General features: G+C 49.3%; 2 protein-coding genes across 2 annotated transcripts in view; one reads left to right on the top strand and one right to left on the bottom strand.

Annotated features, from left to right (window-relative positions):
• LOC119172405 (coronin-2B-like) overlaps nucleotides 1-24,610 on the top strand; it is a 337,045-nt gene that overhangs the window by 27,818 nt on the left and 284,617 nt on the right. The window lies entirely within an intron of this gene.
• Nucleotides 1-24,610, bottom strand: part of LOC119172904 (uncharacterized) — a 142,647-nt gene that overhangs the window by 79,405 nt on the left and 38,632 nt on the right. The window contains exons 2-3 of the mRNA XM_075893730.1: nucleotides 14,032-14,178; nucleotides 9,872-9,938 (exon numbers count right to left, since the gene is read on the bottom strand). Of these exons, the coding sequence (XP_075749845.1) occupies nucleotides 9,872-9,938; nucleotides 14,032-14,073 (109 nt within the window). The 5' untranslated portion in view covers nucleotides 14,074-14,178. The remainder of the gene's footprint in view (nucleotides 1-9,871; nucleotides 9,939-14,031; nucleotides 14,179-24,610) is intronic.

Here is a 24,610-nt window from a genome sequence, read left to right as displayed (position 1 = left end):
GAAAAGGCGGGTTTGACTCCGAGCCGCCGCAGGCTGGTCGTATTCTAATCGGTGCAAAATACAATCACGCCCATCTGCTAAGACTGAAGTGTTCATTTAATGCAAACCACTCGGGTCGAAACTCATCGAGGTTCTCCGACAACGGCGTTTCTCCTTATCACACCAGAAAGCCCGAGAAGTTAAATTCAAGGATGACATCCTTCAACGACTCTGTCTAGCCACGGGAGGTAAAACAGCCGAAGCGACACTTATGAGAGAAGACAGGGTAGGGCGCCAACTTTTCATTTCAGCTATATTATTTACTGCACATCACCCCCCCCCCCCCCCACACACACACACACTTTGTCTAAAGGAGGGCGCCTTTGAATTGGGCAAAAGACTACCAGCCACTAACTATTCGACGTCACCTTCGCGTCTTTCCTACAGCTGCAAAGGAGATGCGTGTGCCCCGAAGAGAATTTCACTTCTTCAACAGTTGACGTTCAACCAGCGATGAGCGCGGTCGTCGGTGTCACGAGTCTCGCGTAGGCGGCGAGCAAGGAGTGTCAAGCGCAACGTATTGAGACGGCTGCAACACCGGGGCACCCTCGTCATTAACCTATGCAAGCGAGACCTTCAGCGGCACCCCGTAAACTCCCCTACGTGAACCACGGGCAGGACTGGTCCGTATGAAACGTTTTTATTGTGATTTTTTTTTCAACCGGTATTTTATTATACGCAGATTTAAATAATTGTAGTAAGACGGTAAGTTGGGCCAGTTGGTTAGAATTCATCGTGAACTTACAGCGCAACACCAGAAAAAATACAGGACAGGGAAGGAGCAAAAGAGAAAGAAGTCTTTTCTTTCTCTTTTGCTCCTTCCCTGTCCTGTATTTTTTCTGGTGTTGCGCTGTAAGTAAGTTCACGATGAATTAAATAATTGTAGTTGTGTGCACTGCGTCGCACGTATAGAATCTCAGATTCGAGAGTTGGGCCTTCCTAGTGATTTTTCTTTTTATCTCTTTTAGTTCCATCATGTTGTTGTTTTATTAGCATGCCGCGTTTCCTGCTTGTACCTGTTGCCACGTTCTTTTAGAGCATAGTTTGTTTTGTAGCTCTCTTTTCATCACGCATTTTTGTCGTCTCTTCCTAGTTCATTTTTGTTAGCTCTTGCCATGACCCTTGTCTTAATTAAATGCTTGTCTGTCCTTAAAGCAATGTCCATGTCTGCTCTGCGACTACGTCAGTCAGACTCAAACACGTGCAGCACCGCACGGGTCGAGGCCTTTCAGGCGTCGCAGGCCTAAACGTAAAGTGGAAGCCTGCGAGTCTGCCACACGCCGCAGTTAGATCGGCGGGGCTTGGCCCGACGTGCGTTACAAGTGCCCATAAAGATAGGTCCAGCACATGCGAGCTATCCCACAGCCCTATATATCCAGAGAAAGAAACTATCGCACCGCACAACGCTGTCTTAGCTCGGTAAGCAGTGGCTTAGCTCGGTTATGCCAGGATATACGCAGCGTAAGCCATGGACGAACCAACATATGGACGGACGGGCGGACGGATGGACGCGAGTCAAGTGCCAGCCATCTCTACATGAGCTTTCAGGCCTTCTCCGGCGCGCCAGCTGTGCGCTGTGTGACGTCACAGCTTCTCGGGCATGCGCGGCACATCTATCGAGAAGCCACGCGAAAGTGCTCAACCTCGGCCAGTGTAGCTTACGCACCGAAATAAGTGTTCACTCTTGTTCAGAGAGAACTCGCCCAACGTTAAACTCTGCTGGAGGGGACTTTAGCTATAACACTAAGAGTTCCTCCGCTCCAATGTTATACAGTAAAAGCTCGTTAATTCGAATTCCAGGGGGACTGAAGAACTGTTCGAAATAAGCGGAGTTCGATTTAGAGGGAGTGCGCTAAAATGTACAAAACGTTGCGTAACATTGTGCGGGCAAGGACGCCGCCTCTGGACTCGTTATCGCGAACTATGTAGGCACGTTTGTGGAAAGCGGTCTCGTTGATCAGGCTCGCAGAGCGTTTAACAGCGAGCAGAATTGATTCATCAGTCAATGGCACGCCAGAAACGAACAACGGCCTGCATTCGTGCGAGCAGTGAGCCTATATGAGACGCTATCTATGCTTCAAAACGCGTTTATTTGAACGCTAGAGTTAATGCAATCAAAATAAAAAAAAAATAATCGGGGGTCTTACTCGGGTTTCCCTGGACCAAAATAAGGTTAATTCAACAACAGCAATTTTAATTCGCTTGCGTTTCTTCAACCGCAACCCCGTAGCATCGTTTGTATAGCTTGCCCAAGAGCTTCATCCGAAATCTCATTTGCTGAGAAATATTTCTGTCTTTTTTGTGTGCTTTGTTTTGCATCTCTAGTAAATTTAGATTGGTTTGCTTTTACAACATACGTGTGGTTACACTGCGCCGACCTCTGCATGGACCGACGAAAATTTGGCGCCCCCACTTTGACTCGACCGTCGTTGATGCCCACCTGTTCGAATTATCGGGAGTTTTCCACCTGCAAAAATAAACAGGCCTGTACAGAGACCAGGGCGTCCGTTCCAATTAAGCGAGTTCGAACTGACGAGCCTTTGTTACGGTCACTCGATCTACACACTCAACCCTCCGTTGGACTGGCTCATTTTCTTCAGTAGTAGAAGCCATCTTTGGCATTTAATTTTATTTACCAGAAAACAATTTGGAGGGACATTTGGGCAAAAAGCTGTCGCAGCAGCTTGACGAAACCCCAGGGTCCCTTCCATGACAATAGCGCATATATGACACATGTAAACAAGTGTTTTTTACATGGCATTCACATCAAAAGCGTTACACATACAGATCAGCATACATCATACGTACACATAAAATGTAACAATGACACTTCGTACAAGAATGAAAGGTAATGCTTTATTATAAAGATGAAAAGTGGTCGCGCAGAATTTTTTATTTAATGCGGTTGTGTATTTGTACACCGGTTGAGTATGGTTGGAATATTATGAGCTAGTGATTGCAGGCTGTAGTAGTTCTGGGACCAAGGCACCTTCCATACTTCAGTGTTGCGTGTGTGTTTCGTGTTGTTGTGCGGTCTTAACTTAGCGAGCGACGTAAAGTAATTTTTAACATTTTACGATGATAAATACATTTTTTTCTAATAATCTACATTTATACAGCCTGTCAACGCGGTGTAATTTGCGTTTGAGAAATACACCACGTGCGGCTGAAAGTCGATCAACATTTTCAATGTAGCGGACAATTTTCTTTTGAAATGTTACAAGTTTTCGCATGTTGCATTTTGAAGTTGTTGCCCAGACAAAGTAACAGTAGTGGACACAAGACAAGAATAGGCCGTAATAAATTTGCAGTTTTGCCCCCACAAGCAAAAATGCGCGGTACCGCGCCATATCACTGGTAACCGCAGATAGCTTACCGCAAAGATAATTGATGTGGGCATCCCAACGTAAACCAGAAGAAAAATATTCTTCTACCGCCTCAATACGTTGATTCTGAAAGTAAATATCATTATGAATGACGAGAAGTTTATTTTTAGCCCGAAACACGATAACTTTTGTTCTCTTGAATTTACCTTAAGCCTATTTGCCCGGGTCCAATTCGACAAACTGAGCATAAATCCATTTCTTCTTTCGACAAGTTTGTTGGCATCAGGACCTCACACACACGCAATGTGCGATCATCCGCATACATGATAAATTTCGGATCATCGGCTATACTCACAATGTCATTAATAAATGCATTAAACAAAAGTGGTCCAAGAATACTGCCTTGGAACACACCGCATACAACAGGTAAATAGGATGACTTGTGGTTATTGATGGAGACACACTGATTCCGTTCCTTAAGATATGACTGAAGTAATTCTAACGGTCTTGAAAGACATCCACATAGGGAAAGTTTGTCAATAAGAATCTCGTGATCGAGACTGTCGAAAGCCTTACTAAAATCGATAAATATACCAGCTGTATAGCAGTTACGTTCAAAGCTCTGTAATATGTATTCCTTCAGTGTTAGGCGTGCCATTTCCGTCCACCTGTTTTTTCGGAAGCCATACTGTGAGTCAGTAAGAATGCTCTTTTTATTTAAGAAATGTGTCGTTTGAGTAAATGCCAGTTTTTCTATACCCTTCGAAATAACAGGGAGTACAGATATCGGTCGGTAGTTTGACGCATAATTCCGATCACCACTCTTATAAATAACTGAAACCTTAGCGTATTTCATTGCGCTTGGGTAAATAGAATTAAGTTTCCAAAATTAAGTTATAAATGTGCACCAGTGGAAGAGCAATACATCTTAAAACATAGTTTATGGGCTTAATCTGTAAGTTATTTATATCTAAAGCCTTACTGTTCTTCAAACCCATGTACATTTTGTATTTCACCCTTATCGGTCGCAAAGAATGCACTTTTGCGAATAGCATTGCAGCGGCCCAATTCCTTCACGCTGCTATTGCCGCTAGGGGTATCACTTTGCGCAGTAGCGAAATGATGATTGAAGTGATCGGCAAGGGCCGTGTCTGCTATCTCAAGTGAGTCCACAGCTTTATCGATGTTAGGGGCGTAACCTGTTTAAGGCGACCTAGAACCGAAGTAATCGTTTGCCATGCGATCTCTGGTCGTTTCAGCGTGACCTGCGGACTGCAACGGAACGCGACCGTAGCGCCACCCGATGACTTCGGTTAGCAACGCGAAGACCGTTACTAACGGCCAACGTGCATTCTAAGCGACCCTGTTGATTCACACAATGCGTGACTGTCTTGAACATAGAGTCGCATTCACAGTTCTTTAGACTTTAGCTGCTTGTCATGCTAGACTGCGGGCTTTCTTTCAGCGCGACCACGTAGTGCCCCAAGACATGCTCTACTGAAAAGTTTTTGAAATAAAAAAAAATTAATAGCAGGGCCACTGTTCATTGCATCGAAGGACTCTGGTAATAGCAAGTTTTGAAGACAGCCCCAATGTTTGAAACATCAGCTCGCACGCACACCCCCGGTTTGCCAATTTTTCATCTCAAGCTTCAAACCTCCTTCCTCCTCCTCTTTTTTTTGTTTGTTTAACTTGGGTGATTCAGAATGGTATTATAGTTCCATCAATCTGTGCGCGGATATACTGACCAGAACTTTGACCTTCGCCACTGATATAGTGATCAGCTTATCCTACAAGGCTGGGGAGCCATATACAGTAACTCATGTGCGCTTTAACAAGTAGTGCACTGCGCATCCAGAACCTAAGGCACTCGTCTGTGGTTTGTATTATGCGTGGACAAGCATCAACGGTAAGTCAAAATAACTGACTGTTGAAGGCAGTCCCTTGCTGGAAGACTGTCCCTTGCTGGAAGGCAGGAAGGCTGTTGAAGGCAGACCCTTGCTGCACGAGTAAAAAGGTGCAACGACCATGGAGGGTCATGTGTCCACCAGTTAAATAATGGAAAATACAAAAAGAGAGAAAAAAAAGAAAACAGCAGGCCAGCGGAGAGCGACGGCAGTGGCGTCGAAAGAGCAAATAACGGAAACCAGGAGACGTGCCCCAGACATTCTCGAACAAGGCCTGTCGCTCGCTCTTTTTTTTTTTTGCGGGAAGAAAAGGAAGACAAACAAGCAAACAACAACAAAGAACTTGCCACGGAGTGCGAAGGAGAAAAGAAAGACCGCGCAAGTGCAAAAAGAAGGGACGCGGAAGAATAACTTTGCGAACCAGAAGAGAGGGAGCCGAAGAAGCCAGGTGGTGGCGGTGGCCGACGCTGGCAGGAGTCAACTTCCCTCGCCATCCTTCTGACGGCTGTCACACAATGAGAAAGAAGAGAACCGCGGTCCCCAAGGACGAGGCCGGAAAGGAGGAAAGGAATGCGCGACACCCGGGCGCTAATTCTAGGTTTGGCCGGGCGGCGGCCAAATGGCCGGGTAGCCCTGACAGGGGCTCTCTGTCTCGACGTGGGATATTGTCGCGTGACGGGGCCGTGTTTGCGTTTGGCAACGTTGAAAAGACCGCTGCGCAGCACTGTGCGCCTGTAATCAGTAAGACAGCTGTTGGAGGCGCCTCGACTCTTTCGGTCGGGCTCCGAAATCACAGTGCGCGACAAGCTCCACGATATCGAAGATCGCGAGCGAGGGGCCGCCGCATTCCACCACGCGACTGACATCTCGCCACCCTCCTCCTTCACCCGACGGCAGATGGCCCGGCTGTCAGAGGCGCTCATCAAGAAAGACCTCTCGCCGCTCAGGGCTGGCCAGCCCTGCTGCCAGCGGCCGCCGCCGTTTAAGGGGCCTCGCAACGCCGCCAGGCGGCGCGCCGACCGAGGCGAGCCATGGCGGCCCACCCTGACTGCTCGGAGCCGACCCGAAGAAGGCCGCCAGCAGAAGACGACGCGGTCCTGGAGCCAGTAGCGAGCACCTCGGGGCTAATCGGGAAAGGGGGGGACGGAGCAGCGTCCTTTTCAACAACAACAACAAACCCGGCCGGTTAGTTTTGTATAACAATGATTGAAGGACGGGGAAGCGACCGACGTGACGAAGAAGCGCCACGAGACGTGACGCCACCCCTGAACAGCGGAATGGCCCACTTCCATCCGGACGGCGCCGCGCAACGACACGCCCTCTTTCGGGTATCGATGCGCGTGCTGGCCTGGAGGCTTCGTCGAGGTCCTCAACAGGTACACACCATACGCCTGCGGCTGGAATCCACTCGTCACGACGGTGGCACGCTGCGCAACACGGCGCCACGCGCCGTCCGGTCATAAAGAATGCGAGTGACGGCTCTCCCGCGGGTTACAGACGCGACAAGTACAGAAACCGGCGTGAATGTCGGCGCAGATACAACTGACGAGTCTCATCGACGTCTGCCTGTTCAGAGATGAGCGTTATTTATTTCAAAACTAGGGATGAAAAATGCCGAGACCGGTGCATCGGCGAAAGGAAAACGTTTATTCTCTCAGTTAGGTTGCGAAATATGAAGTACATTTAAACACACCGAGCACGTGAAACATGGGCAGTAAAACAGATTGCCCTGGCGACACGTTCTTGGACTTTCGCTAGTGTGAAAGTACTATTCAGCCAGGTCGGCGACCAGTAATACAACCAGTATTGTCGTTCGCTTTGACTACGATTAGGCTCTGAAAAAATACAAAAGCAAACTCGATAGTGTGTCCCTGCACGTGCACCCGATGCATCCCACTTTGATCGGTGCGTGCAGGTAACTAACTATTCGTGTCTCGTTTGTCCTAGCGTTAATCGAACAGCGCAAGTTTAAGCGACCCTAGTGCGTTCGTGCAAAGGCTACACGCACACTTCGTATCACTCGCCGCTGAACGCGTAACTCAGTTGTACACAAGCAGCCCGAGGCGATAGCAAACGTGCGTCATCTATAGAGGGCAATACGAAATTGCGCTGCAGTTTTCTTTCTAACACACGGGAAGGATGAGGATGTAGTTCGCATCGGCATCTTTCTCGAACGATTGGGGACATTCTGTACATGGATCTGCAAATCATATTTAAGTAGCTGCTTCCATACACTCTTACAGTCAGTAAACCTGAAGTGGTGGATAAGTGGGTATAGCATTGGTCCCGGGTGTCATTGCCCGTCACCACGGCCGCGTATGTATGCAAGCAAAATGCAAAAATGATTTAAATTTAGTGCAGATTAAAATAAAGCACGGGCAGCCAAAATCCAACCGGAGTTCCCCTTTGTGACGTTCCTCATAATCCTGTGGTTGAGAAATGAAAATCCTGGTTTTTCGCATGCTAAAGACCCCAATCTCATTTTAGTGTTCAGCCTTGAAGTACTGATTGATTGATATGTGGGGTTTAACGTCCCAAAACCACCATATGAATTTGAGAGACGCCGTAGTGGAGGGCTCCGGAAATTTCGACCACCTGGGGTTCTTTAACGCGCACCCAAATCTGAGCACACGGGCCTACAACATTTCCGCCTCCATCGGAAATGCAGCCGCCGCAGCCGGGATACGAACCCGCAACCTGCAGCCTTGAAGTACTAACACGCCTATATGTATAGTTACATTGAATATGAACAGTAGCAGCCGGTCACTAAATAAACGATAACATAGGCATCTAATTCCAATAAAGATTTTCTGGAGCAGCCATAATTACGTTTTAGATCGAGTCACCGTCTCTGCAAACGGAATAATCCCTGACTCCCGCATCCACAGGCGACGTCACAGTGTCCTCCGACAATTTCGCATAAACTGTGACGTCAGCAGTCACACATTTACGAGCATCGATCCAAGATACACGCGCGCGCTAGGACGGGCCACGTTCTCGGATGTTTTGGGGGCGAGGCGACAGGTTGTTTAGGAGACACAGGGAGGAGGAGCGTTATACGTGAGTGATCATAAGTTTTCTGTAGTCCACAAGACTACTGAACAAACAGCCAGCATGCACTTACAAAGCACTACACACGTTGACACAAAGGCACGCTAACAAATAACGTAAGGAAGGTAAAATCACGCAACAGTATCTTGTGTAGCATATTACCCGTATATAATTTTGTATGTCACCAGTGCTCGGTCCTGGTGAACCTCCCCGCCTTCGTCTTTCTTCTCTCTGTATTTGTATGTCACGGATAAAGATAGTGTATGTCACGGATAAAGATAAAGATTTGATGTCACGGATAAAGAACGAACTCGGTAGGGCAAACGTCACTCTTACGAATCGCTTGAATTGCTCGTAAAGTTGCTGTTGACACATGCGCGTTGGCTAGAGTGTCGCGTTATAATTTATTAAAAGTTCATTCCACGCCAGTGGCGCTCCAATTACGCAAAGGAAACAGGTTACGCTAGGCGTAGCGCGATCCTATAGAAGCAGAAGAGGAAACACGGGACACTATAACACGCACAGAGAGCAAACCCACGCCTGTACGTCTGGGAATGTTTTGTCTCGCTGTGTTCCGCTCCTTCGTAGTTACGCGAGTAATGCACTGATGAGGGTATCCAGAAACACTTCGTGTTCATTCGTGGCTCGCAACACGCAGCAACAGCGCGCTAAAAACAGGGTCGCAGAAAAGCGTAGACACAACACTTGTGTGCCTAAGCCTTCATTCGACTCAGTTTTGAACGTGCCGTTGATATAGGAAACTTCGCGCAGTGCAGGAAAGTCGACAGCACAACCACCCACACGATTGTATACCACCCGTGCGGAGCAAGAACGTGTTTCTCCAAGGTGGCTTCCCCGCTATATTAGGCATTGCGGGGGAAAGCCGACTACTAGTAATCAGCCGTAATTTTCGGTTATTTACATGGCGAGTTGTACAACGAAGCCACAAACTTATTTACCCAAGTTGATCATGGCTTAAAGTCGGTTCTTCTCCGATGCGGACTGTATTCGCCAGAAACGATGATTCGGCGAGTTAAAGTACGTCATTCCAAGTCAAAGTGACAGTAAAGAGTACTACTCCGTAAAGTACCGGCGTCTAAACCTCACATCAGCTAGCGGGCCGCAACCACGAAACTACGTCTCCCAGTGAGCCGACATGTCGAAAAGATATTTTTTCATCAAATTCTAGGTAACGTTGCCTCTTGAATCTTCTTCGTGAGGGTCATTTTTCAAGGGGACTTGAAGTCAGGTGCCGAGAAACGTGTCGCCATTGATGTCCAGAAAGACTGAAATCTGGGTGACGATTCTGAAATACAGAGTTCCTGCAGCAAGGGTGCACGGTGCCTCTCACGAAACGTTTTGGCACGAACACGGTCATGTAGGTAGGCAACGGACCGCACGTTTGAGATCCTCACGACAGTCACTGCGAGATGATGTAACCGCGCATCGTTTGTTGCCGAATGAAGCACATGTGGAGGTCAGCAAAACCGCGAGGACAAGATAAAGTGAGAGCTATAGGTGCAAGGCAAAAAGAGAGGGGCTACTCACCGAGGGAGGTGGCCGACAGGATGTCCTCCACGGCCTCGAGGTCGTTCTGGGACACTCCCCAGGGAACCTGCCACGCGGCCAAAAGAAAGCACGTTGTCACGGGTTTGCTGGTGAGCTCGCGCGCCGCGTCGCTGTTGAAGCGGCGCATGCCGAGAGCAGCAGAGGAGGCATGCCTTCTAGGGCCCGCACGTTTGGCGGGTCCGAATGCAGCACCCCACCCTCACCTTCCTGCAATCACGGCTATATGCGTGAACTAGAGGGAAAGAGCAGGACCCTACCTGACCATCCTCCTCCGATTGACTTAGCACGCCATCCTCCTCGCCTACAGCAGCGGCTCACAACAAAAAGCCCCCCCCCCCCCAAACAAACAAACAAACAAACAAACAAACAAAAACGGGATGAACGCGAACACCCACCCGGGTTTTCCCCGCCGGGAATGGTCATGAATTTAAGAGACCGGATTATAGGCAAATGCCTATTTAGTTTCTTGCGTTCCTGCCATGCCACTTTGATATATGATCATGAATTAGAGGTTTAGAAAGGCTTTTGCAGTGTTCCTATAGTGCCTATAAATACCAATTTTCGATGTTTGTGCCTAAATTCCTGTAAGTGGGTGTAAATGCCTATTTTCGACGTTTGTGCCTAAATTCCTATAAGTGCCTATAAATGCCTATTTTCAGGATCGGTGCCTATGTGAACACTATTTAGCCTCAAATTTCGCTTGCGGGTACAGTTGTAGACCGGACCGATATTCATGTTACCGAGCGAAATTGAGCTTTCGGAACTCCATGGGGTGTAACATATACTCCAATTTAGAAGTTCCTTTCAGCACTGTCAAGGCTGCAGGGCCCCTCAGCCAATACGAAGGCCGATTAGCCTCAACACATGTATGTATGCAATGTGGTCTAAATTTCCGATGCCCTTCACTACGGCGTCTCTCAAAATCGTATGGTGGTTTTGGGACGTTAAACCCCACATATCAATCGTCAATCAACATGTATGTATGTATTCATTCGTGTCGTGTCGTCTGCTCGGAATCTCCCCAGCGTCTTCTCGCACGTGACACCGTGGAGTGTCATCAAGAGAAACTAGAGGGTAGGTAAAAAAAAAAAGACAGGCGTCCACGTGTTTTTATTATGTGTGATATTTACTTCTTAAACGGTGCTTCACAAGGTAGTATGAGAAATTTTGGTTTGACACTGGAAGTTTTTGCGCGCCCAATGAAAAGCTTTGTACTAGAATATTTTTTTTTTCATTGGCTCATTAGGAGCCGCGAAAGCATGATGCGAGTAGATGAGCTCGAAACTTTTGCCATTCGCGCGCTGTAGACTTCGCAAGCAAACTTCCTGGCCTGCCCTGATCGGTATCGGAGAAACTCAGAGCCAGAGAAGATCACACGACGCAGATACAAGGCATCATGCGCACGCAGAGTTACATTCGCATGACATACATGCCCAAGCCAGGTCGTGCACGCCAGCGGCGTTGTGTCCTTACGGCGTTCTGTGTACTGTACTGGCTGTTCCCGTGGGATGCATCCCTCTATGCGCGAACGTTTGGAGAGGCTGGCGTGGACCATGTATCCTTACCACGATACAGAGCGTCGCACCGCTGAAACGTATCTGAGGGACGATGCACCGAAAACACGCCAATCATTGGCAGTGTAGGCACCAGCACGATGCGAGAACACCAAATGCAAACGAAATTCGGGCAGCTTAGTCCTCGCATCTTGCTCGAGCAGAAGTTAAAAATCACGCGCACACATTCTGTTTGTATGTTTTGACATTTCTGTCAACCTTAATACTTCTATTCAAGCAACAGATTGCACAAATAGCACACGTCGCATCGAATAACTCTTGCAGTGTCACGTGCTACTTTGACGTAAACGCTGGACCGTTCTTTGCTATATATACGTCACCTCCACCATGTTGGGGCGCGCGAGATGACGGGCTTGCAGAGTATAGTCGGACATTTCACCTCTTTCTGGGGAGCGTGGTGTTGCTAATCTTGGTAGGCGAGATTGTGAGCGCCCGGTGCAAGCTCAAACCTCGTGAGGGACCCTTTAAGGTGTTCACAGACAAGGATATATTGATTCTGTGTGATTACACCCGGTTAATAAGAGGCTAGAAGACTGTTCTGGCCATAGTGGCCTTGATATTTGCTCGTGTGCTACCCTTCTCAGCCATGCCGGGATGAAAGATAGCCAGGAGCATCTTTATTCGATGGTAAACGTTTAACTCCCCATAAAATGTTTCTGTTCCGTCCTTAATGTTTCTTCCTCGGTATTACGCGTCTTTTTTTTTTCTTCAGTAAGCATGTACCAACTAGCCCAACAAAAAGATTTATTCAAAGGAGAGATCGTGTTTTGGAAACAGTGTGGAAGAATCGCATGACTATGCTAAACCGTTGGTGTCTTTGTAGCATCATAAAGTAAAACATTTCATGTTTTTGCTTTCGTGTCGGATACACAAGTCCCACACGCATTTCTTCGAAAATTTCAGTTTCTGTCGAAATTTATTGTGCCTACGCTTTCTCGGCCATAAAACTGTGTTTCACCTGCCTTTTTTTTTTCCCGCGCCTAAACCCCCTCCCCCCCCCCCCTTTTTTTTTGCTGCCCATAAATCCAGCCTCATGATAACGGGGCTGTGCTGGCAGCAAGGCTCACCGAGCTATTTCATTAGAGACGTCAACCCCTCCCCTCTTTCGGAAGCCTCTACCACTTTCGATCTTCCTTTCTTTTTCCTTTTTTTTCTCTATTTCTATTCCCGACCTTGTCCGTTTCTCTGTTGGGACCCCTAATCAAGAACAGCCAGCCGCTGCGACCGCGCGCTCAGGTACACAGGGACACCAGAGCGCGAGGTGAAACAAAAGAGTCCAAACGCAGCGATGACTATTCGCCTCTCGCAGTGCGCAAACGACTGCGACAGCGGTCGGCTTGCTCGGGAAGGAGAGTTACAAGGTGGTAGTCCGAGAAACTCTCCAGTGCCCACAGTAGCCACTCGTATCGCCTCGTCCGAAGGCTGGACCAACTTGTATACACGGGAAGAAATGCCGAGGCAGCGGGCGTGCCGCGGCCCAAGCTTTATTAAGAGCCCCTTCATTTTGAAGTATGTTGTAGCAGACGTTCTCGATATAGTACACGTATATAATGCTAAAGCACTTTCCGGGACACAAGCAAATTGTTGCCCTGCTTCTAATGTCTTCGCTCACTCACTTTGATTGATGATTTGATTGATATGTGGAGTTTAACGTCCCAAAACCACCATATGATTATGAGAGACGCCGTAGTGGAGGGCTCCAGAAATTTCGGCCACCTGGGGTTCTTTAACGTGCAGCCAAATCTGAGCACACGGGCCTACAACATTTCCGCCTCCATAGGAAATGCAGCCGCCGCAGCCGGGATTCGATCCCGCGACCTGCGGGTCAGCAGCCGAGTACCTTGGGCACTAGACCACCGCGGCGGGGCCCTCGACGAAAAAATTTGCCGTCGTTCGTAATAAACAATCTTGAACTACACCTAGGGTCTGGCGAAGCCAAATACGTACGGTCGTTGGCACATACACACGGAACGCATCAGCCAAATGTTGCTGTCGTGCGCGCAGTCTACTTCCTGTCATGCCGATTCAAACAGCTAAGCGCCGCCTCCTCGTCCGTTTCGGTGTTGCCGTTAGCTGCACTAGTTTTGGCTCTGAATTTAGTAGCAGGTATAACGCGTATCTGTGGCGGTTCGGAGCATTCAGGACATATCGGGCAACATTAAAGAGCATCAGCAAGAAACCATTGCACGCTGTGAACGTTTCACAGCTGTCTGTGAAAAAGAGGGGAGAAATGATTATCCGTTCTGCAGCGGTGACACTTGCCTAGAGGCCTATTCCGTGTTTGTAAACAGGCGCCGTCGACACAATTGAGGCGCTTGCTGCGACGTCGTGGAGCCTGGTCTCCGCCCTGTCCAAAGCTCGCTATATATGATCACGTGACAACAGCAACTGCGAATCTGCCTCCGAGCACAGCACGTGGTCAAGTGATCACAGAGGGCGATCTTTGGGCTGGGCGAAGCCTCTGCGCGGCGACGTCGCTAGAAGCGCTTCAGTATGTCGAAGACGCCTACACCACTGTTTACAAACACGTAATGAGTCAGAAATTTAGCTAGGATTTTCACTCACCGGCACTCCCTGGATGGAAGTGGGCAGGGGTCGGGCCCGCATGGCACTGCTCGGGCAGCGACGGGGAGGAGCCCCTCCCCCCTCAGCTTCGGCCAGACATGGCGGACCAGCAGCAGCACCGCATAGGGCACCGCCAAGGCACGCCAACTGCAAAAGAGTGAACGTTATTACATTAACGGAACATGCCGAACGAATCAACACTACATCATTCACTTAAGGCGACTGTATAAAGCAAGAGCCACCGTGCTTTTCTTCTCAGCTGATGCACTGATCCTGTCCCGTCACACTTTCAAAGCTTTCAGAACCAATGATGGTTGTGCATTGCTTGCTCCGTGATCGGACAACCTTTGACCAAGCTACGGCATGGAGGAAGGAAAAAACTGAGGAGAGGACCTATCGTATCCCAATGCATTGCGAGAAGTGTGGCAAAAGTGACGTCCAATTTATGGGGCAAACAAAACTGTATGGGGCAAACGAAACAGCAGACGCTCCGCGGCGTGCTTCTCAGCGATGGTTCGCTTCTGCGCGGACTTATAGTCCCGGCGTAAACTTAACCCGCATTGTATGGTTTGCATGCAGCAAAATGTTGCCAGCACACCTTTCCCAGACTGTTCGTGCGTGGAAGGCCCGAGCGCGGCGTGCTGAAATACTTCGTAGAGTGTTTTTGTGCAACAGCAGAGAAAGCACCGATACATGTCGTAATCGAAATCATTCTGTCCCTGCATCATCAACGCGTTCTGCACGCCGTAAGGCTTTTTTTTTTTTCTCTTTTGTTCCAAGACCGAAAGCGCCCTCGGACTGATTCGAAGAATCGCTAACAGGCACCGCGGAATCAGGGAGGACAATCTGATCCGGATTATCCACGCATTCGTGCTATGCCACCTCGCTTATTCGGCGGCTATGCACAACTGGCTCGTGTCGGAGCGCAACAAAATCAATGCCCTAATCAGAAGAGTCTTCAAGCTGGCCCTTGGCATTCCCGTTCGAACGCACACGGAAGACCTCCTGAAGTTGGGAATCCACAACACGTTCGAAGAAATTGTCGAAGCCCAAGAGTTTGCACAGTTTGTCAGACTGTCTGGCACCCCAGCGGGTAGAGCCATACTCGGCATGCTGGGACGAAACCCCACGGTTGTCGGTCCTGACGCTGTGAAGCTGCCCAGCGACGTAAGATCCAAAATCCAGATTGCGCGGATGCCGCGCAATATGCATCCAACCTACAACGAAGCACGAAGACGAGCCAGGGGTAAATCTCTGCTCGCCAGTGCCCGCTTGGACAAGGATCGAGCCTGCTTCGTCGATGCTGCTTCGTACATTCAAGAAGAAGCCTTCACGTCAGTGGTCGTCGACTGTGATTGCAGAGTCATCAGCTGCGCTACCATCCGCACTTCTAGTTCCAGCGTTGCAGAGCAGGTTGCCATTGCTCTTGCATTGACGGACGGTGTACATGACACAATTTATTCAGACTCCAAGGCCGCTATCAAGGCCTTCCAGATGGGCATGGTGGCTCCCCAGGTCCTACAGATTATTCAAAAAGTCAAAGACCTCAAAAATCACTCATTGGTCTGGTTTCCTGCGCACCTTGGAACCATTGAGGGTGCCTCGCTCAATCCCAACGAGGAGGCGCACTCGGCTGCACGAGGTTTGACTGACCGTGTGCCGGGTAACGCGTCATCTCCTGGGCGACCTGAGCCTCTCTGCTCGTACAACGAGATATGCAAGCACCACTATCTGTCAAGAAGACTGCTGCCTCTACCACACTCCTCGCTATGCAGGGCCCAAGCTGTTACTCTCCGACTGCTACAAACAAACACTTACCCGAGCCCTGCGGCACTGCACACAATGTACCCTGAACGGTTTCCAAGCCCGGACTGCCCCCTGTGTGGTGGTTATGCGGACTTCGAGCATGTACTGTGGGGCTGCGCCTCTGCCGGTCCCCCTTTCACCCAAGAGGAAATGAAGCGACTCATTAAGGCCCAGGACCAGACCTCTCAAATCCTGGCCGTCCAGAGGGCCCGCGCGAGGGCCGTCAGGTTTAACCTGATGGTCCCCGAGTGGGCCTAGCCAGGTGACGCTGAGTTTACTCGCATCTATTGTGGACCGAATAAAGTTGTTTCACTCACTCACTCACTCACTTAGCTAGATTTCCCGATGGTTGTGGCAATGCACGATAGTGTCAGTGTGGCAATGCACGATTTCGAGAGCTTGCTTCGTAGCTGTTCCGTGCAATGCCAGCCTGACGTATACTTCACGTTTATAAGAAGGCACCACTGTATTGTATACGCGATCATGCACGTAAAGTGTGTAATTCCAGTGCGCACACAACTAGCGCGCAGCGAGCGCGCACACTACAATACATACACATTTAGTCCCATAACAAGAAAAGTTTATTGTCTTTTCGAATGAACGACACAACTTCGAAAAACGCGACACGATGCCTAAAACTCGGAAAACGAAAGTTTGCGTGTGTTTTCAGTTGACACAATGAGTAAGAACCAACGGAGCGTACAGCTGAGAGCTCCGCATGCAAATACCATGGATTATTGATCAACAGAGAAGCAAACATGCGTGAAAGGTGCCACCAGGTACATCCGGCGGAGCACGCGATTCGCACCGAGTATACACTATACAGCTGGGCATCGCACAATTTTCCTTTAAAAAAAAAACACGCAAAAGAAGCAGCACTCCTGAATCGACTCGCTGCCGGCAGGGAACACCTACCACTCCGCCGGCGCTGCTTCCAAGGCCGCTGCGGCACCTGCTCGCCGGAAATCGCGATGTGTTTATCTGCTTCTCCGCTAGGGGGTAGTGCGGGTGTTTGCGATGCAGCAGCTTCACGAATATGACGTCATGTCCTTTCCTTAGTTTTTTTCCTTTCTCCATGTGCTACGCAGGCATGTTATGATGTGATCGCGCGACCTGACGACATAATGACGTCGTTTTAACGTCATAAACTTGCGAGGACATTGTGATGTCATCACGTGACAATGACTTTTTGCAACATTCACACCTGACGCCGCACACGGTCGCCACCGACGGTCAAATTTCTTGTTTCATGAGGCATCTCAGGACGCGTTCGCCTACTTTCGCGCTCTTGACTCGTGTGCCCCCCCAGCCACCGATGCGGACGAACTTTTCAGGACCACCGCCTTGGCTACGCTACAAGCGTGGACTGACGTGCACGCACCTGCTACGTGTGGCTTTTAACAATATAATACGTTACTGTTAGGGTTTTACGATCCGAAACCCGGGTACGAGGCACACCGTAATGGGCCGACTCCAGATTAATTTGGACCCACCCGTGGTTCCCCAATGACGTGCACCTAAATCTAAGCACGGGAATGTTCTTCGCACTTCACCGTCCATAAATAAATCTCCGGCATGAAGAGACGATTCTGACCAAGTGTGACGTTCAGCAAATGATGATATTTTATTTTGGTATTGAAGTCAATTTTTACCAAGGCGCACCAACCGACATCGACACTAGCTTGACGTCAGGCTGCTGTACTACTAATCCTGGTGACTTCGTGCGGCAGTTTAGCTAGCTGCGATGACGTCAGGTACCTAAACTTCCAAGATGACCGCTTGTCCGTCACCAACGGAGCCACCATGTGAGTGGTCGTGGAAACATCGCGGTATCTTGCGCGAGCACGTTCGTAATCAAAAGCTGATACCGTGTTTCGACAACAGGGTACAGCAAGAACCAAAACTAGCTTTTAAAAACTTCAGCGTTGAATACAATTTCTAAGGTTCCGAGAGTTGAATTGCACTTTCATTCCACGCAAAAAATAAATAAATAGCTGAAACTTTTCGAGTCACATTTCTTTTACTACATAACCGCCACAAAGCCACAGCCCCAAGATGCATGGAGCCAGCTTCCGCGGCTATTCTGACAAGACAATTGATATATTGTTTGATTGAGTGACTGATTGATTAATTGATTGATTGAATGAGTGAGTGAGTGAGTGAGTGAGTTCGGTTTGTCAAGGTGCCAAGCGACTATCATCACCAGCAGCAGCAGCAACCTGAGTCCACCGCAGCCGGAGACGATGATAGTTCCTTACCATTCTCGCATGCTAAGCGATTATATATGAGATGCACCCTAATCCAGGTTAGAAATCTCAAATGTTATACACTTTATAGCTCCTCTGTGTACCACCATTCGATTCCATTCAAATTCTGTTGTTGTTTTTTGTGCTTCATCGATGCTTCGCTCCATCTTCGCAATGAAGCTACGGGTGATAACGAGAGAGAAAAATCGAACAAAGTACATTACAAGGGACTGCCACCAAAAGAAATGTTACTCGGAAAATTTTAAGCTTATAGACTTGATCGCGACCGACCTTGCCACCATTGTGCGACCGCCCGTCGCCGAAGACGCACTCGTGTGTGGAACGCTACAACGATGCGTACTCTGGCCATCACTACCATTTCCCACAAAATCAATGCCTTTGTTTTTATTATTCTTTTTTTTCCAATTTTTGCCCATGAAACATGCGCAGTTATAGGCTACGCTGGAGCACGCGTACCAACATCATCATTTGATACTGAAAAAACCTGAAAACAAGCACGAAGCAGTAATAGAAAAATAAACAAACGCGTAAACATACGCACTGTGTACTAATATTAATAGCTGATGTTTTACGTTCAAAAACCACGATATCGTTATGAAACACCGTATACTGCAGGGCTGCGATAATTTCGACCACCTAAGGGTTTTTTATCGAGCGCTGACATCGCTTAGCACGCGGGCCTGTGGCATTTCGCGTTCATACAAAATGTTGATTGATTGATTTGTGGGGTCTAACGTCCCAAAACCACCATATGATTACGAGAGACGCCGTAGTGGAGGGCTCCGGAGATTTCGACCACCTGGGGTTCTTCAACGTGCACCCAAATCTGTGCACACGGGCCTACAACGTTTCCGCCTCCGCATCGGAAATGCAGCCGCCGCAGCCGGGATTTCATATAAAACGTGACCACCACGGCTGGGATCGAACCCGCTACCTCGGGGTCAGCATCCGAGCAGCGTGGCCACAGCTTCGTTAAGGCGTCGGACGGAAGCACTGCGGACGCATACGGTCTTTTGACGCATAAAGAGCACATCTGTGGGCCAGAGCCACATACGACAAACAGATTATGGCACGCGTAATCATTGTTTATACTCAACAAAAGATTATCGTTAGAATTTATTAGAAAAAATACAAAAATCTAAAACTGGTCACGAAGTTACTTACAGGTGTACTGCGCATTGCGAGTTATTATTTTTTTTTGGGGGGGGGGGAATTGACACTTCACGCTTTGCCACACCCCCATTGAGAGCTGATAAGAGAGAGAGAGAGAAAGCCGAGCGGGAAAGTGGACGAGGGAGAGAGGGAACGAGGCGACAACGCAAAGGACGCGCTCATTAAAGCAACCTGCGAGTTGGCATTTCCCTTTCGACAGAGCGCTCCCTTCTCGCACGGAAGGAACGGATGAAAGAAGGGCTTGCATCAGAAACTGGTTAGGCATCGACCACGCGAGGAGAACCATGCACCGGGGAAGGAGGGGGACGGTTAGTCTCTGTACTACAATATACCGGCAAACGAGGAAGGGGGGGGGGGGGGGAGGCACGCTGCGCTCGTTCAGGACGACGAGGAGAAGGCTGGGAGGACGAAGTAATAAGCTTTCGAGGCCGACATTTCGCCTTTTTTTTCTTCATTAACGATTACTTGATGTTTACGATTCACAACCAATAGTAAGGGGAGGGGGTACCTTTACTCCACTGCGACTGCATCTCTTCATCCATTCATCCCATTCCTAAACGGGACACAGTGTAGGTCCAGTAGGTGATTGTCGCCCCTCGTCTATTGCTTAATGCGACCAAAGCGACGGTAAGAGGAAGGGAGAAAAGGGCGAATGGGGAGACACGGCATGGTAGAAGAACGGCAGTAAACAAAAAAATGATGCTCTCCTCTTTTTTGCTGCTTTTGTACCCACCTTGGCTCGTATTCACAAAGACGACTTACATGTTTTTTTTTTTTTTTCATACCTCAGCTACGGTCACGACGCGGAACACTTCATTAGCGAAACCCAAGGACCCACGGGAAAAAGCAGTTAAGAATTCGGCCCTGTATTCTGAAATGTTTAGCAAATCATCCTCTTCAAAGCGTTTCTTTCTTTTTGCCCCTCTCAGTGGCTTTCGTTCCCACAGACGTACGTCGTCTCGTACTACAAGAAACGCCAGCGAGCGAAAAAAAAATATTAAAATAAAAGGAAACAAGCCAAAAGCAAGGGAGGATGCTCTGAACAGAGATTCGGGAAACGGCACAGTTCGGGTGGCGCGAGAAGGCCTCGCCACAGAAGCCGATCTACAGACGCTTATCGCTCCTCCTCTTCTGCATAGGGAGGCTTTAATTTGGCCGCTCCATCACTGTTCTGACGAAACCGTTGCGCACGCCGGAAACAGCGCTGTCCCTCTTGCCAAAAAAAAAAAAAACGCAAAAGGAATGCCACGCCTGTCCACAGGCAACACAAGGCCGGAGCGCGCCAAACTACATGTATCGCGCGAAGGCAGGACTTACTTTTCGTTCCCTGTTCGTTTTTTTATATTTATTTTTCATTTTAAGCTCATTCCTTGTTTGAATGCTTTGCCCGCGACACCAACTTGGAAGGCCGTGCGTGGAACGCTTTATCCGAGCACGGTTATGCGCAGTTCCGATGCGTCCACTAAATCCTCGCGCAGTTGTTGTCCCGAATACTTACAATGCCGACCACAAATTATAGGAAAGTTCAAGGTTCTGCGTTGCCTTTGTTTGCCTTCGGGCCCACCGCACGAGCCATCAAGAGCGACAGTATACGTGTGCGCGAGTTAATATTCAACGGTGCCTTCTTGGCATTACTTTTGACAAGGCCCAGGATAAGGTGCTAGCTATAAGCAGGACCCTGACCGAAAAGCTGAAGTATCCTGGTTATGCGGCGGGACTCTAAATAGTGTGAGTGCAAGACCTGACCCTTCTTTCTTGATGCAGCAGTTCTTTTTTTTTTTTTTTTCGTCACTTTTTTTTTAGTCAGTATATAGCTCCGAAGCGCAGCGTAAGAATGTTTTTCTCGCATCGTGCTATGAGATCCAGAATACTTGTCGTTCATGGAGCTGGCAACTTATCGTATACGCACCTGCATTGTCACAGCACCGACATTCAGATAACGCCAGTTTTCCGTTTAGCAGAGCTGGTTGGGTTTAGGAATAGCAGCAATTTTCGGCGCAGGAGACAGACTGCTCTGAAGCAGGTTTCGAGCAAGAAACATTGTGTTCTAGATTACCTCGATCGTATATATATATAGTAATTCTTGCGGTTTAATGTTCCAAAACCACGATATGATTGTGAGCGACCCCGTAGCAGAGGGAATTTCGACCACCTGGGCTTCTTTAACAATGTAAAAGGGCCTCGAGAATTTTCGCCTCCATCGAATGGGTGGCTGCCGCGGCCGGAATCCGAGCAGTGTAACCACAGGGCCACCGTGGCGGGAGAACTACCCGGGCGCGGCAGTGTACGGGGGCGTGACGACTTTCTCCGAGTGAGAAATGCAGCTCTAATGTAAGCAAGAAAGAAGGCACGAGACAAGCGCTTTACTTCAACTAAGCGTTTATATATATATATATATATATATATATATATATATATATATATATATATATATATATATATATATATATATATATATATATATATATATGAAAGAATTTAAAGAGCGCGCGAGTCAAGCCAGTCATCGCTCATCTATTGCTCCCTAACGCACCATCCAAAATGCGAAGTTCTTTATGTGTAAGCGAGTTAGAGCGCGCACTGACCCCGCCGGACCAAACAACGGATCGCGGATACGTATACACCGCAGCGAACCAACCGACAAAAAAGAAAGAAAAGGGAGAAAAGAAACAGTGGAGCGGTCGGAATGCCACCGGGCCCAGAAGCGTTCGTCTAAACAAGCCGAGGAACAATCATACAAACACGGAGTTCCTCAACCTCTGTTGCGCCCATGCGATGTGACACACCCTAGACAAGAGGACGGGTAGACGTAGGCGGGAAGTTGAAGAAGAGAGAGAGAGAGGAAGCGTGGATGCAGGCCCGTCCTCTCCTTCCGCATCATCATCATCATCATTACGTCACACCCGTGCAACAATCGCGTACGCGAAAGCGACGACGTTTCAAGGGGGGGAGCTGCACCCTACCGGTGGCCGCCCTCTCGAATGGAATGCAACGCACGGCGCTCCTACAACGTATTCGAGCCAGTTCGCCTTTATGCTGTGCATAGGCGGCAAGCCAGCCGGGTGTGCGGGCCTATGCTAGAGTAACCACAAGAAGAGTTCCAGCGCCGCGTGCAGTACTCCGGTACTTAAATGTAACGTAAAACAGCGCACGGCCAAGGAAGAGACACCACACAGGCCACGAAGGTTGAGGAGGAGAGCGCGGCCCCTCGCGCACCGGTGCCAGACCCGCGGATCGCAGAGCCACGCAAACACCGCCGACACGGTACCTGCAGCTGCCGCACTTGCATACCAGCGCGCCATGGACAAACAATAGAGTGGATATTTTTTGTATAGACCTCTATTCTACATTTGTCAACAGGGGTAAGCGCTGTCGACGTACTGATTCACTTGTAACGGAACGTAGGCTCCGCCCAGCGCAAAGCTCGCCAGCGTCCTCTGTAATCGCCTGACAACTGGCTTAGCAGCTTCCAAGATATCTCCGAGAACACCGCGTCACAGCCTGTGATCGGAGGCAGCAACAGCTCCAACGCCAGTTGTCACAGGATCATAGATGACGGTGGCGAGCTTTGGGCTGGGCGGAGCCTACGCGCCGCAGCGCGCGCATCAGTATGTCGAATTTGCGCCTACCCCTGTTGACAAACATGGAGTAGGTCTATAGCACTGCCTTTCGGGATAATGCGTTTCCGTGCTCGTCGCGCTTGGCCAGTGGTGCACCAACTGTAATCGACGGCATCCGCCGATCCTTATAGGTAGGAGATAACGTATATGATAGCAGCATTACTACCATAAGCCAGCTTCATTGGATTAAGAAACGATGCTTGGGCAGGCAAGATCGGTACAGTAGGTGCGGGGGTGGAAACACGGGCGACGGAAGGGAAGCCCGGCAGAGTAAGTAAACAAAAAAAAAAAAAAAACCAAAGAACTCCATGGCGCGGCAAAGTTCCGCCGCAGCTGTATTTCGCGCACGTGGTGTGAAGTAATAAACCACGATGAAGGAAAGAAAGAGAGAAGGTGGGAGAGCAAGAGGTCGCCCAGATACAAAACGCAGGAGAGTAATAAAAAAAAGAATATGGATACAGAGAAAACGGAAGGCAAACAGGGGGGGGGGGGGGGAGAGCAGGCAAAGGAACACGGTGTGCAACGAGTGGAAGGCAGCGCATAGGAAGAGCTGAGCTCGAAGGGAGGACTGGCCACGATACTGGGTAACAAAATAAATAGACAGAAAGAAAGCAAGAGAGACGCGCAACTAAAATCAACCACGCAGGCGAGCAAACACATGCGCACAAGGCCGAAGTGAAGGACAACACAGGCAGAGAAGAGTCGCAAGTGAAATCGAAAAGGGGGGGGGGGGGGCTACTCGAGAGAGCAGCCGGCAAAAAGCAGTGTGAGGGGGAGTGGAGTAGGTGAACCGGCAAGAAAACACAAGGAGAGCTTTAATGCTTCCTCACGGTGCCTTCCTCAGCCGAAAACAGCGTGGAGAAGAAGGTGAGGGGCAACTGAAGGAATTTGCTAGCATCTGCCAGTGTCAGAAATATGAAAGGGACGCTACTTCTTGCCAGTGGGACGGGAGTGGTTGGTGGAGAGGCATCGGCGCTGCCGAGTGTATGTCCGAGCGAGCCCAGGGGGAGAGGACGGCAGGGGCATCACCGAATTCCACCGGCCCTCCCTGGCAGGGCAAGGTTTTTGGCGGGGAGGAGGGGAAGGGCACCGTTGCGGTGTGCCGTTCCTCCAGCGCCAACCGAAGCCTCCTCCTGCTCTGCGCCGAACAGCTTCGAAGGGTCTCTCTTGCACCTCCGAGACTGGGCCTTCTCCGGTCCGCCCCTGGGGGAACCCCTCTTTTTGCCGCTGCGTCGCACATGCTGCGCACGCTCCTTCAGATACCCCCTCCCCATGCGGCAGCAGGTCCAGGAAGGGGCGCCATTTTCGGCGTGTCCCTTTCGGCCGAGCAGTGGCAAGTCGATGGGAGAGGAGGACATAGAAAGGCAGAGTTAATCGCTGCCCGAGTATCGATGGGCTATCCTTCTCTCCGTATTCCGCACCTCGAATTCCTCGCTTTGCCTGACACCGGCTGCACGCGGTGGCCAAGTTTTCTTGCGCAGACCGTCAAACCATACATGCTGCTTCACTCGCTCATTTGTCAACGACTGACTAGGTAAGAGTGTGTACACCGAAGAACTATAAAGCGCGGCGGGGCAAGAAACAACGAAGAAAAAACAAAAAAAAAAATCTACGCGATTCTCGTACCCTAGGCGTCGAAGGAAAGCTACTTGAACCAACCGATGGTAACGATAGAAACCAGCGCACTTTGACGGGCCGTTTAGAAGACCTGCC

Source organism: Rhipicephalus microplus, chromosome 4 (genome assembly GCF_043290135.1).
Source record: "Rhipicephalus microplus isolate Deutch F79 chromosome 4, USDA_Rmic, whole genome shotgun sequence".
Classification (NCBI taxonomy): domain Eukaryota; kingdom Metazoa; phylum Arthropoda; class Arachnida; order Ixodida; family Ixodidae; genus Rhipicephalus; species Rhipicephalus microplus.
This window is presented reverse-complemented; position numbering and strand designations above follow the sequence as displayed.